Consider the following 19,642-nt stretch of genomic DNA (forward strand, 5'->3'; position numbering starts at 1 on the left):
CCCCTTCCACGCCCACCATTTCCTCAAACACATTCAATCAAAATTTTGAGATAGCCATGTGGTTCCACGCAGTTTAAAGTTCAGGAAATTATACCTTTGAGCAGGACACTCCCCCCCACAGTCTTCAGAGCAAGAGTTAAAAGTTATGTCCTGGGGGCATATAATGTTTTTTATTGAAATCCTTGTCGTAGAAACTTGAAAAAGGGATCATTTGATTATAAATTGAAATTACCCTTTTTTATAGTCGAAATTGAGTGGAGAGTAATTAACCCCCCTCTCACGCCCACCATTTCCCCAATAACGTTCAACCAAAGTTTAGAAATATCCATTTTGTTCAACGTAGTTGAAAGTTTTGGAAATTTTGTATTTAAGGATGACAAACCCCCCAGAGCCCCCAGGGCAAATGTTGTAAATTATGCCCTGGGGGCATATAAGGTTTTTAAAGGTAGAGTTGTCGTAAAAACTTCAAAAGAGTCTCATTCAATTGGAAATTGAAAGGGCTAGTGCCCTATTCAATAGTCAAAAATGATTGAAGGGTAACTAACCCCCTCTCAAGCCCAGCATTCCCCCAAACACATCCAATCAAAATTTTCAGATAGCCATTTTGTTGAACGTAGTTGAAAGTTCTGGAAATTAGGTCTTTGAGGATGACAGCCCTCCCCCCCCACACCCCAACCCACAGGGCAAGGGTTTTAAGTTATGTCCAGAGGGCATATAAGGTTTTCATTGAAAGTGCTGTCGTACAAACTTCAAAAGAGCTCATTTGATTGGAAATTGAAAGAGCTAGTGCCTTTTTTAATAGTTGGAAGTGATTGGAAGGCTTGACATTTTTATAGTAAAAATCGATGTGGGTATAATGTATTTTGTTGTTGTAGTTATTTAGACCAGGGCACTTCGTATCGAAGGAGTTGTCATAGGAACTTCGAAAAAGGCTCATTCCATTGAAAATAGAAAGGGCTGATGCCCTTTTTAATATTCGAAAGTGATTGGAGCGCAACTAATCCGCCTCTCACGCCCACCCTCCCATTTTCCTATTATGTTTAAAAACTAAATATTGCCTTAAGATTAAATCAAAATGCATTGTGTTAATGCTAATTCCCAATAAGGCATCTCAGCAGTATCCCAAGAACGACTGAGGGTATTATGTTCCAACCTTTGGGGCTACTTCTGCTCTTAAAATTTAACCAAATCAAAATAGCGTAAGTGTATCCAAGCTATCAAAGAACGGAAACAGATTTTTTTGCGAATGGTGTCAAAGTTTCCATTTCAGGTCATCTAGAGGAGGTATGAAACTAAATTAAACACTACTCCAGATTTTTAAAAGGGTGTATGTTGTTAAAAATTGCTGAAAATTTTTCTCCAGCATACAAATAGCAGGCCAAACTATAAAGTCTTAAAAAAAACTAAAATATTTAAAGTATTGTTTTCTTTTTCACTGAAAAGACTTTGTCAATATAAAACGAACAGAAATTAATTAAAAAACTTTTCCCACAAAATAATTTTTGCAAAGAAAACTAAAGAGCTCCATTAAACAAAAATGAAAAAAAGTAAAATAAAATAATCTACCAAGCGTGAAACTACCACAAATCAACATCGATAAATAAATGAAACCAAAACACGCAGAATTTGAATCAACTAGTCGAGTCAAGCTCGAACCGAGCAGAAATTAACATAAGTTGGGCTCAAAACCCCTATGGCTTCCACAGTCGCGATCTAAATTTGCAATCAGATGAAAAAAAATACAAATGAAATCGCGTGGTCAGGTTAATATAAAATTACATATATTTATTTACAAAAATGTCAATGTTAATTTATTTATTAAATCTGTTAAATTAAAAAAATTTATATTTTTGCATTTATTATTTTTTGTTTAATGAAGTTCTTTACTTTTCTTTGCAAAACTTATTTTGTGGAAATTTTTTTTTTTAAATTAATCTAAAAAAATACAAAACAAAACGCCACTTTGCTGAGGCACATCCTCTTTTGTTACTTACAGAGGGCACTATAACTTTCAATTTCTGTTCAAATGAGCCTTTTCTCAGTATTCTAGGACAACTACTTCCTTACCATGACTCCTGTCAAATAAAAGAAGCGATAACGTGACCCAAATTTTTTTGGTAAAACACAAAATTTCGTGATTTTGCACATAGGAGCATGAAGACTACGGGATAGACTTCTTGAACGCGTTGAATACAATGATCCAGTTTGTGTTGAGATTTGTATTATAGGATGTTTCTCCTATACATCCTATACTTCGTTTCACAGGACACGAAGATGTAATGGGCAAATTTGGACATGGAAAAATGAACAGAAGAGGAGAACGCCTTATCGAATTGTGCAGAGACAGCGATTTAGTCATTAAAAACACACTGTTCAAGCACAGGCCTCGCCCCAAGACATCCTGGACCTCACCGGATGGAAAAGCTAAAAACTTAATAGACTACATCCTCGTGTCTAGACGTTGGAAAACGTCCGTCCTAAACAGGGTCACGCTAGCTGGTGGCGACTTTGACAGCGACCACACGCTTGTCCTGTCTAGGTTCAAAACAAGACTTAAACCAGCATCAAAGTTGTCCAAGAAAATTCCCAAATTTCGAGTAGATCTACTGAAAGACGAGAACACACGTATGACCTATACCACCATTCTATCCGAAAAAATTTCGGAGCTCACGTCGAGCCCTTCTCCTGTCTAAGGAGGATATTGACAACCTGGTGACTAGCAGCACAAATATCATATGTGATGTCGCTCATTCCACACTGGGTACCCAAAAAACCAATCAGAAACCTTGGATAACAGACGAGATCATCTCCCTCTGCGACGAAAAGTGCCAACTCACGAACAAGCAAGATAAACAAAGTAGGGACCGATACAAGCAACTCAAACGAGCTGTAGAGAAAACCATCAGACGTGCTCATCGTACTTTAATTAAAGAAACGTGTGATCAATGTGAATCGGCTTCAAAAGAAAGGAGACCCCCACTACATGTATAGTAGAGTGTGGGAATTGGCCAATAAGAAGGAAATCAAAGCGTTTTCCCTTCTCGACGAACATGGAAACCAAATACAATCCACAGACGGAATCCGCTCTCGATGGAAAAACCATTTTAAAATTAAACTGAATCTGGACATCCACCCAGACCCAACAATTCTCGACACTTTCCCCATAACCACTACAGATCCAAGTCCTCCCCCTCTTCACTCTGAAATAGAAGCAGCTATCAGAGACTTGAGAACAAACAAAGCTGCCGGCCCCAATGGAATCCACTCCTTGACCTTCACCACAAAATTGCCATAGCTGCTTGGGAAAAATGTCACTTCCCCTCACCCTGGTGCAAAGCCACGATAGTCCCCCTGAATAAGAAAGGCTCTAAAGCTGTCTGCGACAACTACCACCGAATAAGTCTTACCAGCCACATAGCAAAAATCCTCACAAGAGTCATGCTCGAGCGTATACGAGCCATTTCCTCAATGGTCATTCCGGAATACCAAGCCGGCTTCAAACCTAAAAGATCAACAATTTATCAGATATTCACTGTTCAGCAGATCATGGAAAAGTATAGCGAACATGGCCGCAGCATCTACCACCTTTTCATAGACTTTAAACAAGCTTTCGATCGGATATGGAGAGAAGGTCATAGGCACATCCTTCTTCACTTTGGTATCTCATCCAACCTGATCTCGCTGATCAAAGACATGTATAAGAAGTTCAGAATCCGCGTCATGACTGGAGAAGAACTTACCGAGAGCTTCAAAACCTCTACCGGAATGCTTCAAGGTTGCCTAATATCACCGGAGCTGTTCAATCGTTTCCTAACTGCAGCTCTTTCACTCACAGACAACCCACCTGGCACCCTTGTCGGAGGAGTGGTGATAGACAAACTAGCATATGCTGATGACATAGACCTAATAGTCGAGTCCCTTCAAGATCTACAATCTCAGGCTAACAGCGTTCACTCGTCCACCAAACTCTTTGGGATGGTCATCAACACCTCAAAAACGAAAGCCACGCGCTGCTCACGCAAGCTCGATTCACAAGTAAATCTCAGCCTTCAGCTTGGTGGAGATACCATTGAGTGGGTGAAAGGCTTCACCTACCTTGGGAGCTTGCTTACTTCTGGTAACAACCAACTCAAAGACATCAAGAGACGCTTGACACTAGCGAACTCCAGTTTTAAAGCTCTGATGCCCATCTGGAGGAATAAGAACTTAGCAACAACTCTCAAAACGAGACTCTTCTACTCCCTCATTATTCCGATCGCCATCTATGCCTGTGAATCCTGGACACTTAAAACACAATAAATGCCGTCTAGCTGCCTTTGAAACCAAATCCCTACGACGCATCGCTGGTATCACCTACCACGACAGAATCTCCAACTCCAAGCTTCTCCATAATCTGAAAGTCAAATTTACAATACTGGACAAAATAAAACTACAACAACTCAAATGGCTTGGACATACCCAACGCATGGCTAGCACTCATCTCCCGAAGATAACCTTCGATGGACGAGTACACGGTTCTCGCCCCAGAGGTCGCCCTCCGAAGAGATGGAAAGAAAATTTCTCACCCTACAACCTGCCACAACTCTGCCGCCTGGCCGACAACAGATGCACCTACAGGAGGCATATCAATGAACAGGTTAAAGAAGAGGCCCCAAAACGACCTTCAAGGACGGATGGGACATAAGTCAAGTCAAATTAAGATGTTTCTCTTCTATATTAAAATTCTCTAATGTCCTGCATATCACTTTTATTGAAGAATGAGCGCAAACCTGACAGAAAAAGAATGGAATGGTCACGATATGTTGAGTAAATTCTAGCCAGGGCCTTATGAGAATAAATCATGTCGGCCATGATTTGGGACAGTCTTAGCATAACCCGTTTAAAGTTTATTCTTAATGACTAAAAGTGCACTAGAACGGACAGCTGATAGAGAGAAGCAAGTATTAATCCGAAGCCAATGCAACGCAGGAACTAGCTTAACTGCAAAGGAACCACAGCTCAGATTACTGCTTTGGTGTTTGGCATTAAATACTAAATATTCACACTTTTCAACGCTAAGCATGAGACCAATTTTTTCAAACGGTTTATAAACAAACTGGGTCGACTTGACAAGGCTAAACTTTGAACGGCTAATAAGTAACAGATCATCTGCAAATGCAATATAAGACAAATTAGTTAAGCCCGTAAAACACGACGGAAAATATTAGTTAATAAGGTTTATAAATAAGCATCAAAAACATACGGTGACAACCCCCCTCCTCGTGTTTAACTCTAGAACAAATGGGGATATTACCAAAAAGTATTTCCTGACCGGAGTCGAACATATGAATTTGCATACCAAAAACGCAGAACGGATTTAGCAGACGAATTCACTCCAAGCTGGGTAAGAAAATACCACAATTGGCTATGACAAACCGAGTCAAAAGCTTTTGAAACATCTAACGTGCATAAATGCACTTCAGATCTATCTTTTTGTGCTTGAAGTAATAAAGAAGTAAGAACTCGATGTGCATGCTGGCATCTTATATGGTTTGAACCCAAATGGGTTCGATATTTAATGAACTTTTGGAAGGATTTCAGAAAGCAGGACATATTCAAAACGTTGCTCAACCAGCAAGTAACCATAATAAGCTTAAATGATGCGCAATTAGTTGGATCTTTCCCACGCTTAAGAATCGAAGTGACATTCCCACACAAAAAAGAATCCGGCACCAAACGTTCTCATGCAAGTGGTTACACAACAATTATAAACAATAAATACAATGTAATGACGCAATTTTATAATTATCAGTATAGTGTTTAATCTCGGTAGTAGACGTCAGCAATTATCTTTTTTAATCGAGCGCATCGGAAAAAACACATATGTTTCAAGGCTAACTAACGTGGCCTTACCTTGTAAATGCTGCATTTTTAGAAATAACAACATAGATTGAAGTTTTATGTTTAGGGGAAGGTAACGGAGCGTTCGCTCGTATACTTTGGGCATTAGCATGGATTGGGTGTCATGTAATACAGAATGAAATTGGTTTTAAGCAGAAGCCACGTAGTTTGTGCTTGTCTTTATGGAAATTTTAATAATATTTTGGGAAATCTTTTTTCTTGGCATCTTAAATGGTTTCGTGGGGTTGAGAGCTACAAAATTTAAGCGACGGCAAAGAAACAAAAAATGTGTTGCTCCAGCAGCACTTTTTTTTTGCAGCAAATGAAACCAAAGATTCATGCTCATTTTTAATCTTCCAGAGACAACGCCATGGATACAACGTAACCCTTGGAAAATTTGAATCAAATTAAAAGGAGTGTCTATACCTTAAAAAGGCACGGCGCACCTACCTTAGCTTCTCAAGAGTCCAATAATGTGTAGCACCATTTTTGGTATCTTGAACCTCTACAGCCACTAAAGTCCGAGGTTGAGGCTTATTTGATAAGCCTAGGTAATCACCAGATTCTCCATCGTATGATGACATTAAGGAGGCTTTTAGATCAGGTGAAAGCGGAGAATATATTGAATCAGTAAGCAAAATAAACTGAAATTGAACCTAAAAGATAAAATAAAATACTTTGAATCCAGAAGGGTACTTCACAAATTTTGTACTCAAAATTTTTGCAATAATTCCTTGTAGTGATCAACATTTTCTTCTACATTTTTTTGTATGCTTTCAGAAAAAAAAAGAAACATTAAGAACAAATAAAACAGAATCCAAGGAGGAGGAGGGTTCAGAAGGAGGTGAATTTTCGATCCAAAATGAATCTTTGGTGACAAGCATTTACATGCTTTTCCCCACTAACAAATAAAACTGAGGCTTCGCATCCTTTTTACTTATTTTAGCCGTCTGAAACTACATAGAATATTCTCCCCATTGCACTTCCTGGCTGAAGGGCCATTAAAGGGAGATCAGATCCACTGGTTTGGACTATATAGTCTAGTGCTGTTTCTTTTACCTCAGTGGTTTCCAACCTTTATTTTGTTACGCCTCCTTTAAAATATTTGTTCATATGGCGTCTCCCTTTTATATTTATACAAACACTAACATTTTTAGCACTAAAAAACTTGTTAACACAAACTCTTGCAAACAATGGAAACTAATAACAATTTTGTATTATTGCCAAACAGTTCGTGGAAGCAAACTGTAAGAATTTTGATAACAATAGATACATCAAAAGAATGTTTTTTACGATGATATTAAATATATAAAATTCAATAAGTTTAATGTAACCCACCCAAAGGCGTTAAGCGAACATCGGGTGTTTTCAATTAGGGCTTGTAGGTCAGTTTTGTGTTGACATCAACTGTGCACCCTCTGTAAAAAGCCCAACGCAATTATTCCACAATAAATCGTTCTCACTAAAAAAACGTCGAATATATTAAAATCTTTTCTTGACCTGGCTTTGCCAGGAATGAGATTACAAAATAATACATTTTCAGTTTATATTCTCTTCAACAATATCAAAAATATGTAATTAAATGAATCTGTCTAACAACATCAATGCTAAATAGTTTGACGTGCGCGTCTGAGAAACTAATTGATCGAAAGATAGGCAGATAGATCATCAATTCTTCAGCCAACTGTGTTATCAGCAATCAGTATTTATCTTAGCCGTTTTGCATATGATTCACCAAACATTGTTGACCATATAAATGACTGCTGGCATATCTAATATTTTTCCTATTATGTGTGGATTTTTCATAGCTAATAATCCATTGTTAAGTGTCTTAAAATATTTCGCATGACTGCGTGGTTTTAATTTAATTTGATTTTTTGTCAATTCTGGCTATTATTCCGGCTTCCCATTAGACTAGTTCGCGCCTCCCTGGTAAGGCAAACCTCCCTGTGCCTTACCTTATACAGGATATTCTTACATTGCATCTTTGAGGAAGAAGGAGAGAAAAACGTCACCAACCTAGGCTACACAGTTGAAATCTTAGGAATCTTTATATTCCATTAGCAATTTTTTTCTCTTATTTATTCTGTTGTTTACAGTCGTCAACTTTGATTTTGCCTTTCTTATTAATCTAAAAGAAGGGTGCTTCCTCACGACCAAATACATATTTAATTACAAATACATTTTATAATATTCATTATGCGGATTAAATTCCGTTTTTCATGGCTCGTTCTCAAATTTTATTGTTTAATTGTCTACTTCTGTTGATTTAAGCCTGAGCAAGTAAAATTTAATTAGAACTGCTTAATGTAGTATCCTCCTTACCCTCAGCGCAAATAAGTATTTTTGCAAAGTTTGGTTGGTATGCACTATTTTAGCCTGAGATAGACCTGGATGAGTATATTAGGGGAGATACACAAAAACTTGACAGGGAAAGAAAAGAAGGAAGAGTTTTGCTTTGAGCGAAGGTTCTAAAGAAGTGACAGTCACTAGGAATATATTCAGTTATCCTGCTAAAACTGCTATTCAACCAGGACTTTATTATTATTCATTACCAGAGAGTGTATATTGTATATATTTGAAACAGTCTTTCAATAGCATAATTAAAGAAATAGTAAGTTCTTGTTAAATGAAAAAAAAGTACCAAAAGAAAAAAAATGAAGAGAAGTCATATTTAAGTATTGGGATGGCTTTTTCAGTTTAGAACAATTTCACAAGAACAAGAACATTTTAAAGCGTAGCTATTCAAATTAACGGTCTTTATAACTTAATTTCTGCTAAGCATTCAAGGAGAGTGCTTGATCAATATTTAGAGGTCAAATTTCTCCTAAACCTCTATATTTGCTGATAGACGAGTGTTTTTTTTACGTGACTTCTTTTCAATTCACGCTATAGCCAGAATCTTACGACAGAGCGTTGAAAATGAAGTTTCCAAAACAGTGTAAAGTCTAACTCAGTTTGACAGAGAATGAATTTCAGAAAATACAAAATAAGACATCTTATTTCAAAATAACAATCTGTTTTGTTTTTTTTCAGAAAAACAACTTATGACTTTATAATATTATCCTTGTTTCAAAAATAACGTTTTAAACTCGATTAGAAAAGAAAAACACCAACGGCTGATGTCAGTTTTATTTTGGCATTAGTATCTTGACTTTATTTTACTTAAAAAGAAAAAAGAAAGAAATAACATCATTTAAATATGGTTAAACGTTTAAGGGATCAAAGACAGACACTCTAGGGAACTACATTAAGGAAGCGTTGATGACTGACATTAAAATTCTAAACGGGGTCAGAGACCCTTCTATTTTTTTGTATCGGCAAAACTTTGCAGATTAGCAACTTACCTTCTTCTTCAGTTCTACAGAGATGGCGTTAGCTTCTTTCAAGAAAACGGCATTTCCCCATAGATCATCCCGAAGAGATGTAAACTGATGTCTTCGCCATTTACTAGCTGCCCAAGTTGCTAATCTGTATTCTCTTTCAGTCCAACATGTGTCCGCTTCAAACAACGGATTAACTACAATTAGGTTCTCTTAAAAAAAAAAAAAAAAAGAGAAAAAAATGAGATGAAACATTTGAGTCACTGTCCCCATATGCCATGAGAAGTGTTTATAAATTGAATTTCTCTTACTACTGTTTAACCAAAACGAAAATGTATTAGAAACTGGTAAAATCTTTAATAAGACAATAAGAAACTAAAAATAAAATTAATACAAAAATAATAATGCAAGTCCAAATATTTTGGCTTCATATCCCGAAGCCTGTATCAACGGTAAAAAAAAAGAAGAAAAAAAAAATACTAGCCACAAGAATTTTTAAATAAAAAAGACAGTTTCCTTTCAATAAAATTCTATATCAAAAGACAATTCGGATTTATATAAGTACACATATATCACACATTTTGTTCTGTTACTTTAATGTTTTGTGCTGTAGTTCATTACCATATTGAATTTTATTTAAGTGTCAATTTTTCCTTTCATTTTTATTTTATTTTATTTTTTTTTTGTACAGGGTTTTATAGTTATTTTTTATTTATATGTTTTGTTTAGGTTAGTTTTTTTTCCTTTTTTTGCGTTTGATAAAGGCTTTCGGATGTGAAGGAAAAATATTCGGACTTCTATTATTATTTTTATATAATTTTTTTTTTCACTTTCACTTTCTTATTGAAAATTTTCCCCTTTTTTGTTATATATTCCTTTCAATTATAAAGGGAAAGGCAGTGCAGTGTAAAAATTATTTACTTAATACTGATACTCTTTATCCTCTTTCCAGATTGATAATTCCTTTCAAAAATATAATTGGTGACGTTCAAATTTATATTTTACTGTCTAAAGTGGATGCTAAGAATTTAGTTACGCTGAGGTTTCATGTTGAATTTATTTCTTTTTCTGATTTTCTAATATTATCTCTTCTTCTCATAATAAATGTTGTTTTCGTAACGTAAACGTTACGCATTATTGTCTTTACTTCTAGATAATTTCGGAGACCACACTGCCTTTCCATGACGATAAATAAAAGTTCAAATAGGGATAAAATCCTTTTAATAGACAGTGATGATAGAAATTCACAAAAATACCAGATATTTCGGTCACATATACAGTGACCGTCATCAGTAGTAAAACTAAAATAAAACAATTTAAATCAAAAGTTTATATACTAAATCAAATAACACTACATATTGTTTGAATCTCTAATTCTTTTCAAAGCAAAGGCGGAAGCTATTCTCTTTGACCTTCCTGGATTCGGTTCATTAGCGTTCAATGATATAACATTTGGACAAAGGTCAACTACATTGGGTGAATTGAACTTTACTCTCTCAGATTTTAATAAATTATCATAGATAGAGTCCAGCCCATATTCACCTGTATCTCGATTCAAAGCAATATTCCTGAATAAGATTTTCTTTATTTCAAGAATTTCACGAAAATTTTGCTTTAAACCCCGATCCCTAGAAATCAAAGAGACATTCTCGAACAAAATAAAATGGTCTAGAAAATTAAAAATATGTTCAGAAAGGGCTGAAGTGAAATCTTCAGACTTAGAAACTTGCTTTAAAGCCGAAGAAATAGAATCTTTGTGTTGTAATAATCTCATTTCCAAACTCTGGTTAGTACGTCCCACATATGAGCTACCACAAGTACATGGGATCTGATAAACCCCACTTTGTTGCCCCAATGAAGTTAGAGAGTAATAATACTTTGGGTAGTTTTCTAAATTCTGGGAATGATCTAACTTCATTGGGGCAACAAAGTGGGGTTTATAAGATCCCACGTACTTGTGGTAGCTCATATGTGGGACGTACTAACCAGAGTTTGGAAATGAGATTATTACAACATAAAGATTCTATTTCTTCGGCTTTAAAGCAAGTTTCTAAGTCTGAAGATTTCACTTCAGCCCTTTCTGAACATATTTTTAATTTTCCAGACCATTTTATTTTGTTCGAGAATGTCTCTTTGATTTCTAGGGATCGGGGTTTAAAGCAAAATTTTCGTGAAATTCTTGAAATAAAGAAAATTTTATTCAGGAATATTGCTTTGAATCGTGATACAGGTGAATATGGGCTGGACTCTATCTATGATAATTTATTAAAATCTGAGAGAGTAAAGTTCAATTCACCCAATGTAGTTGACCTTTGTCCAAATGTTATATCATTGAACGCTAATGAACCGAATCCAAGAAGGTCAAAGAGAATAGCTTCCGCCTTTGCTTTGAAAAGAATTAGAGATTCAAACAATATGTAGTGTTATTTGATTTAGTATATAAACTTTTGTTTTAAATTGTTTTATTTTAGTTTTACTACTGATGACGGTCACTGTATATGTGACCGAAATATCTGGTATTTTTGTGAATTTCTATCATCACTGTCTATTAAAAGGATTTTATCCCTATTTGAACTTTTATTTATTGTCTTTACTTCTGGGTAAGATAAGATAATATAACACCGTTTTCCCAACAGATCACGTAAGCTATGATAGAGACAAATTTACATCATTTGACAAAAACAAATAGAAAGATCACAATGTATAAATAAAATATGTTACAAGGAGGGGAACACTAAAAAAGAATAAAAATTTTTGATAAGAAGTTCAAGCAGGGCTGCGCTAGACATAGAAGAATAGAAGAAGAAGGGGGATTTTGTAAAATAAAGCCAGAGTCAAGAAGAAAATAATTGCCAAAATTGTGTTAAAGGTCCAATACATTAAATTAAATAAAAACTTAAAATCAAGCCAAATTAATTGTCAAAAGATATATTTACAATTAAAGAAAGGAATACAATTAAAAGAAAATTAAAATAAAGGTCAGAATAGAAATTTAACATAAATAAATATCAACAAAAGGGAAAATAAAAGTAACAAAGATAAAGAGAAAAAAATGACGCATAATTATTGTGAACATACACAACAACTAAAATAAGGGACGGGAGAGTTAATTTTGGTACAGAGCATAGTTCAGGAATTGTTGAGTTACGCAAAAATAAAGGGAATAAAACTTTTCTGGAACCTATAAGTAACAGTGTGGATAGGTGAACGTTGGAATTGCCAAGGAAGTTAAGTGGGGGAGACGGGGTCTAATTTAGTCATGTAAATCAGGAAAGATGTCCTCAGTAGGAGGATTAGATATTGCGGATTTAGCAAAACGCCAACAAATTTGTTCTCTCCTTTCTTATAACGTAGTAATATGTGCGGATTTAAGGAGGAAGGAGTATGGAATTTTGCTCTCTTTGTAGATGATCCTGAGCGAACGCTTTTGGACCAACTCAATTTTGTCACTAAGCTCGCTTGAAAGATGCAAATGCCAGACCGGACATGCATATTCTAATAGCGGCCTGATAAATGATAAATAAACACGGAGGGACTGCATCTTGGGGCAATTAAATTTGTTTAAAAATTTTAACATAGATAATGAAACGTTTCCTTGTTTAACAATATTAGAAACATGTATGTCCCATTTAAGATTATTAATTAAAAAAACTTTTTCCACGAAATAAGTTTTTCAAAGAAAAGTAAAGAACTCCATTAAACACAAAATGAGCAAAACTAAAATCGAATAATCTAGCAAGCGTGAAACTACCATAAATCAGCATTGATAAATAAATGAAACCCAAAACGAACAGAAATTACAATAATTAACCGAGTCAAACTCAAAACGAGCAGAAATTAACATAAGCTGGGCGCAAAACCCCTATGCCTTCTCAAGGCCAGAACAAAATTTGCACCTTACTGAAAAAATATAAATGTTTTTATTTTTATAAGTTTAATAAATAAAATAATATTAACATTTTGATTACTAAATATCAGTATATGTATATTAAACTGACAATGCACATTCATTTTTTTTTTTTCAGTAAAGTTCAATTTTTGTTCTTGCCTCGGGAAGGCATAGGGGTTTTGTACCCAACTTATGTTAATTTCTGCTCGTTTTGAGTTTGACTCAGTTAATTATTGTAATTTCAGTTCGTTTTGGTTTTCATTTATTTATCGATGCTGATTTGTGGTAGTTTCACGCTTGGTAGATTATTTGATTTTAGTTTTGCTCATTTTTTGTTTAATGGAGTTCTTTAATTTTCTTTGAAAAACTTATTTTGTGGAAAAAAGTTTTTTTTAATTAATTTCTGTTCGTTTTATATTGACATAATCTTTTCAGGGAAAAAGAAAATAATACTTTAAATCTTTTTTTTTTTTAAGACTTTATAGTTTGGCCTGCTATTTGTATGCTGGAGAACATTTTTCAGCAATTTTTAACAGCATACACCCTTTTAAAAATCTGGGCACAAAAATTAGTATTTAATTTAGTTTCATAACTCCTCTAGCTGACCTATAATGGAAAACTTGATACCATTCGCAAAAAAATCTGTTTACTTTCTTTGATAGCTTGGATACACTTACGCTCTTTGGATCTGGTTAAATTTTAAGAGCAGAAGTAGCCCCGAACGGTTGAAGATAATACCCTCAGTCGTTCTTGGGATACTGCTGAGATGCCTTATTGGGAATTAACATTATCACAGTGCATTTTGATTTAATCTTAAGTCAACATTTAGTATTTAAACATATAAAAATTGGAATTGAGTAAGACTAAAATCTATTCTATAAATCATATACAACGACTTTCGATATAAACCTTAAATGTCCCCAGGGCATAACTTATAACCCTTGCACTAAGGGATCTGAGGAGGTTATCATCCTAAAAGACTTAATTTCCAGAACTTTCAACTGCGTTGAACAAAATGGAAATCTCAAAATTTTTATTGGATGTGTTTGAGAAAATTGTGGGCGTGAGAAGGGCATTAGTCGCTATCCGATCACTATCAACTATTAAAAAAGGCACTGAGCCTTTCCATTTCCAATTAAATGAGCCCTTTTGAAGTTTCCGCGACAACGCTTTCAATAAAAACTTTATATGCCCCCAGGGCATAACTTACAATCCTTGCCCTGAGGGCTGTGGGGGGAAGAGTTGTCATCCTTAAAGACCTAATTTCCAAAACTTTTTACTACGTTGAACAAAATGGCTATCTAAAAATTTTGATTGGATGTGTTTTGGGATAAGGTGGGCGAGAGAGGGGGGCTAGTTGCCCTCATATCCCTTTTGACTATTAAAAATGGTACTAGTCCTTTGAATTTCAAATCGAATGAGCCCTTTTTCAATTTTCTAGGACAAAGATTTTGAATAAAAACCTGATATGCCCCCAGGGCATAACTTATAACCCTTGCCCTGAGGGTTGTGGGTGAGTGTCCTCCTCAAAAACATCTTTTCTATCTGGAAATCAACTACTCTGAACAAAATGGCTATCTCAAAATTATTATTGGACGTGTTTGGGGGAATGATGGGTATGGGGGGAGGGGATAGTTGCCCTCCAATCACTTTCGACTATTCAAAACAGCACTAGCCCGTTGAATTTCCAGTCGAATGAGCTTTTATTGAAGTTTCTACGACAACACCTTCTTTAAAAACTTTATATACCCCCAGGGCATAACTCAAAACCCTTGCCGTGAGGGATGTGGGGGAGTGTCCTCCTCAGAAACATATTTTCTATCTGGAATTCAAATACGCTGAACAAAATAGCTATCTCAAAATTTTGATTGGATGTGTTTGGGGGAATGAAGGGCGTGAGGGGGGGGGGGCTAATTGCACTCAAATCACTTTCGACTATTAAAAAGGGTACAAGCCCTTTGAATTTCCAATAGAATGAGCCTGTTTTGAAGTTTCTACGACAACGCCTTCTATAAAAACCTTATATGCCCCCAAGGCATAACTTAAAACCCTTGCCCTGAAGGTTGTGGGGGAATGTCTTCCTCAAAAACAAATTTTCTATCTGGAAATCAACTAGGCTACGCTGAACAAAATGGCTATCTCAAAATTTTAATTGGATGTGTTTGGGGGATGATGGGCGTGAGGGAAGGGGCTAGTTGCCCTCCAATCACTTTCGACTATTAAAAAGGGTACTAGCGCTTTGAACTTCCAATAGAATGAGCCTGTTTTGAAGTTTCTACGACAACGCCTTCTATAAAAACCTTATATGCCCCCAGGGCATAACTTAAAACCCTTGCCCTGAGGGTTTTAGGGGAGTGTCCTCCTCAAAAACATATTTTCTATCTGGAAATCAACAACGCTGAACGAAATGGCTATCTAAAAATTTTTATTGGATGTGTTTGGGGGAATGATGGGCGTGGGGGGGGGCTAGTTGCCCTCCAATCAATTTAGACTATTAAAAAGGGTACTAGCCCTTTGAAATTCCAATCGAATGAGCCTGTTTTGAAGTTTCTACGACAACACCTTCTATAAAAACTTAACATGCCCCCAGGGTATAACTTAAAACCCTTGCCCTGAGGGCTGTGGGGGAGTGTCTTCCTCGAAAACATATTTTCTATCTGGAAATCTAGTACGCTGAAAAAAATGGCTATCTGAAAATTTTGATTGGATGTGTTTGGGGGAATGATGGGCGTGGGGGGGCCTAGTTGCCCTCCAATCACTTTCGACTATTAGAAAAGGGTACTAGCCCTTTGAATTTCCAATCGAATGAGCCTTTCTTAAAGTTTCTATGACAATGCCTTCTATAAAAACCTTATATACCCCCAGGGCATAACTTAAACCCCTTGCCCCGAGGGTTGTAGGGAAGTGTCCTCCTCAAAAAAATATTTTCTATCTGGAAATCAACTACGCTGGACAAAATGGCTATCTCAAAGTTTTGATTGGATGTGTTTGGGGGAATGATGGGCGCGGGGGGGGGGAGGGCTAGTTGCCCTCCAATCACTTTCGACTAATAAAACGGGCGCTAGCCCTTTGAATTTCCAATCGAATGAGCCTTTTTTGAAGTTTCTACGACAACGCCTTCTATAAAAACCTTATATGCTCCCAGGGCATAACTTAAAACCCTTGCCCCGAGGTTTGTGGGGGAGTGTCCTTCTCATAAAGATATTTTCTATGTGGAAATCAACTACGCTGAACAAAATGGTTATATCAAAATGTTGATTGGATGTGTTTGGGCGAACGATGGGCGTGGGGGGGGGGGCTAGTTGCCCTCCAATCACTTTTGACTATTAAAAAGTGCAATAGCCCTTTGAATTTCCAATCGAAAGAGCCTTTTTGAAGCTTCTACGACAAAACCTTCTATAAAAACCTTATATGCCCCCAGGGCATAACTTAAAACCCTTGCCCCGAGGGTTGTGGGGGAGTGTCCTCCACAAAAAGATATTTTCTATCCGGAAATCAACTACGCTGAACAAAATGGCTATCTCAAAATTTTGATTGGATGTATTTCGGGGAATCATGGGCGTTGGGGAGGGGCTAGTTGCCCTCCAATCACTTTCGACTATTAAAAAGGGCACTAGCCCTTTGAATTTCCAATCGAATGAGCCTTTTTTGAACTTTCTCCGACAACCCCTTCTATAAAAACCTTATATGCCCTCAGGCCATAACTTAAAACCCTTGCCCCGTGGGTTCTAGGGAAGTGTCCTCCTCAAAAAGATATTTTCTATGTGGAAATCTACTACGCTAAACAAAATGGCCTTTCAGAAAATTTTGATTAGAAGTATTTGGGGGAATGATGGGCGTGGGGGGGCTAGTTTCTATTCCATCACTGTCGACTATTAAACAGGGTTTTAGCCACTCCAATTTCCAATCGAAATGAGCCCTTTTCGAAGTTTCTATGACGAATCGTTCGATGCGAAGTGCCCGGGTATGGAGAAAATAAACAAAACAAAAACAAAACATTGTGCCCACATCGTTCTTTACTTAGGCAGCGCTAGCGCGCTGCCTATGGTTTTTAAATTGTGACACCAAGGAGTTTAACATGTTTCACAAGCATTTCGGGTGGGATAGGGTCAAGGAAAGCGGGAGTGGATTTCAAAAAATTTATCGTCATTATATTTGATTTGGTGGAATTTACTTTCATATTTAGGTTCTTAGCTTCATCTGAAATGTGGGTAAGGATTACGAGGGGGTCACTTTTAGTAGTCCTGCGACATACTTCAAGGACCGACAAGTCATCAACGTATTTCCACCTTTGGGAAAAATCAATACCAATATCGTTAATCATGACTAGAAATAAAAGTGGTCCCAAAAAGGTTCCTTGAGGAATTCCACAATATATAGGGAGGGGCTTAGAGAAAATATTTTTGTATTTAACAACTTGAGATCAATTCGAAAGAAATGATACAACAATATTTACTAACAGAGGATCAAGTTCAAAGTTAACCAGTAGTGAACGGATTAGGATGGTGTGGTCAACCAGGTCAAAAGCTTTTTGGAAATCAACTAAGACAAGGTTCAGCCAAACATTTGGTTTATCAAGGTTACTTACGATGGTATGCATTAAGTGCACAAGGTAATGGGTGGTGGAAGTTTTCCTTAAGTTACCAAACCGCCGGGTGTCAATACGCGGACAAATTATATCCCTAAGCCAGTCACAGAGGAAACTTTCATAAAGTTTGAAAAAAACTGAAGTGAGTGAAATGGGGTGAATGTTAGCGAAAGTCAGACTGATGCATTTTTTGGGGACAGGTGTTATAAAACTTTGTTTCCAGCAACTTGGGAATTTACCAAATTTTGCGATTTGATTGAAAATATTTGATAAAGGGTCAGGAATTTTGTCTGAAAAGGCTTTAATTAAGTCAACTGGGATGTCCAAGGGACAAGTACTTGATTTTCTAATCTTTAGAATTTTATTTATAACATCAGAGGGAGAAATAAAGGGGAAGGAAGTATTGGGAGGAATAGTTGGACTTGAGCCAGTGAAAGGGGGGAGACTTTGCACGATGGAAGCAAGGTACAAGTTTAAATCGTTGGCAGTCTTAATAGGGGGTTCAGGGAGATGAAAATCAACTTCGGAAGGACTTTTTCCGCTTATTTCTTTAATTTTTCTGTACCATTGCTGGGGCTTGTTAGAACATAAATCTTTGACTTTACTATTATAATAATTAGAAGCTGCTTTTCTTAATTTTTTCTTTATGAACTTCCTTAGACCATTAGCCTCAGTAATACGACCTGCTTTGAAAAATGGATTTTTTTTTTCTTACAAGTTTTTTAAAATACTCAGTAACATAAGGCTTATCTGTAGAACACATTTTTAAATTTTTCTCAGGGGAGTGGGATTATCTGTAGAACACGTTTTAAATTTTTTCTCAGGGTAGTGTGATTATCTGTAGAACACGTTTTTAAATTTTTTCTCAGGGAAGTGGGCTTATCTGTAGAACAAGTTTTAAATTTTTTCTAAGGGACGTGGGATTATCTGTAGAACACGTTTTAAATTTTTACTCAGGGAAGTGGGATTATATGTAGAACACGTTTTAAATTTTTCTCAGGGAAGTGGGCTTATCTGTAGAACACGTTTTTAATTTTTTGTCAGGGAAGTGGGATTATCTGTAGAACACGTTTTAAATTTTTCTCAGGGAAGTGGGCTTATCTGTAGAACACGTTTTTAAATTTTTCTCAGGGAAGTGGGATTATCTGTCGAACACGTTTTAAATTTTTTCGCAGGGAAGTGGGATTATCTGTAGAACACGTTTTAAATTTTTCTCAGGGAAGTGGGCTTATCTGTAGAACACGTTTTAAATTTTTTCTCAGGGAAGTGGGATTATCTGTAGAACACGTTTTAAATTTTTCTCAGGGAAGTGGGCTTATCTGTAGAACAGGTTTTTAAATTTTTCTCAGGGAAGTGGGATTATCTGTAGAACACGTTTTAAATTTTTCTCAGGGAAGTGGGATTATCTGTAGAACACGTTTTAAATTTTTCTCAGGGAAGTGGGATTATCTGTAGAACACGTTTTTAAATTTTTTCTCAGGGAAGTGGGATTATATGTAGAACACGTTTTAAATTTTTTCTCAGGGAAGTGGGTTTATCTGTAGAACACGTTTTAAATTTTTTCTCAGGGAAGTGGGCTTATCTGTAGAACACGTTTTTAAATTTTTCTCAGGGAAGTGGGATTATCTGTAGAACACGTTTTAAATTTTTTCTAAGGGAAGTGGGATTATCTGTAGAACACTTTTTAAATTTTTCTCAGGGAAGTGGGATTATCTGTAGAAAACGTTTTTAATTTTTTGTCAGGGACGTGGGATTATCTGTAGAACACGTTTTAAATTTTTCTCAGGGAAGTGGGCTTATCTGTAGAACACGTTTTTAAATTTTCCTCAGGGAAGTGGGATTAAATGTAGAACACTTTTTAAATTTTTTATCAGGGAAGTGTGATTATCTGTAGAACACGTTTTAATTTTTTCTCAGGGAAGTGGGCTTATCTGTAGAACACGTTTTTAAATTTTTCTCAGG

The 19,642-nt window shown here is 36.1% G+C and overlaps 1 protein-coding gene across 1 annotated transcript in view; it reads right to left on the minus strand.

Annotated features, from left to right (window-relative positions):
• unc-104 (kinesin family member unc-104) overlaps nt 1–19,642 on the minus strand; it is a 211,127-nt gene that overhangs the window by 57,198 nt on the left and 134,287 nt on the right. The window contains exons 16-17 of the mRNA XM_089090220.1: nt 9,228–9,415; nt 6,331–6,536 (exon numbers count right to left, since the gene is read on the minus strand). Of these exons, the coding sequence (XP_088946346.1) occupies nt 6,331–6,536; nt 9,228–9,415 (394 nt within the window). The remainder of the gene's footprint in view (nt 1–6,330; nt 6,537–9,227; nt 9,416–19,642) is intronic.

This window comes from Artemia sp. Qi Xiang Cuo, chromosome 6, assembly GCF_049724085.1.
Source record: "Artemia sp. Qi Xiang Cuo chromosome 6, ASM4972408v1, whole genome shotgun sequence".
NCBI classification, from domain to species: domain Eukaryota; kingdom Metazoa; phylum Arthropoda; class Branchiopoda; order Anostraca; family Artemiidae; genus Artemia; species Artemia sp. Qi Xiang Cuo.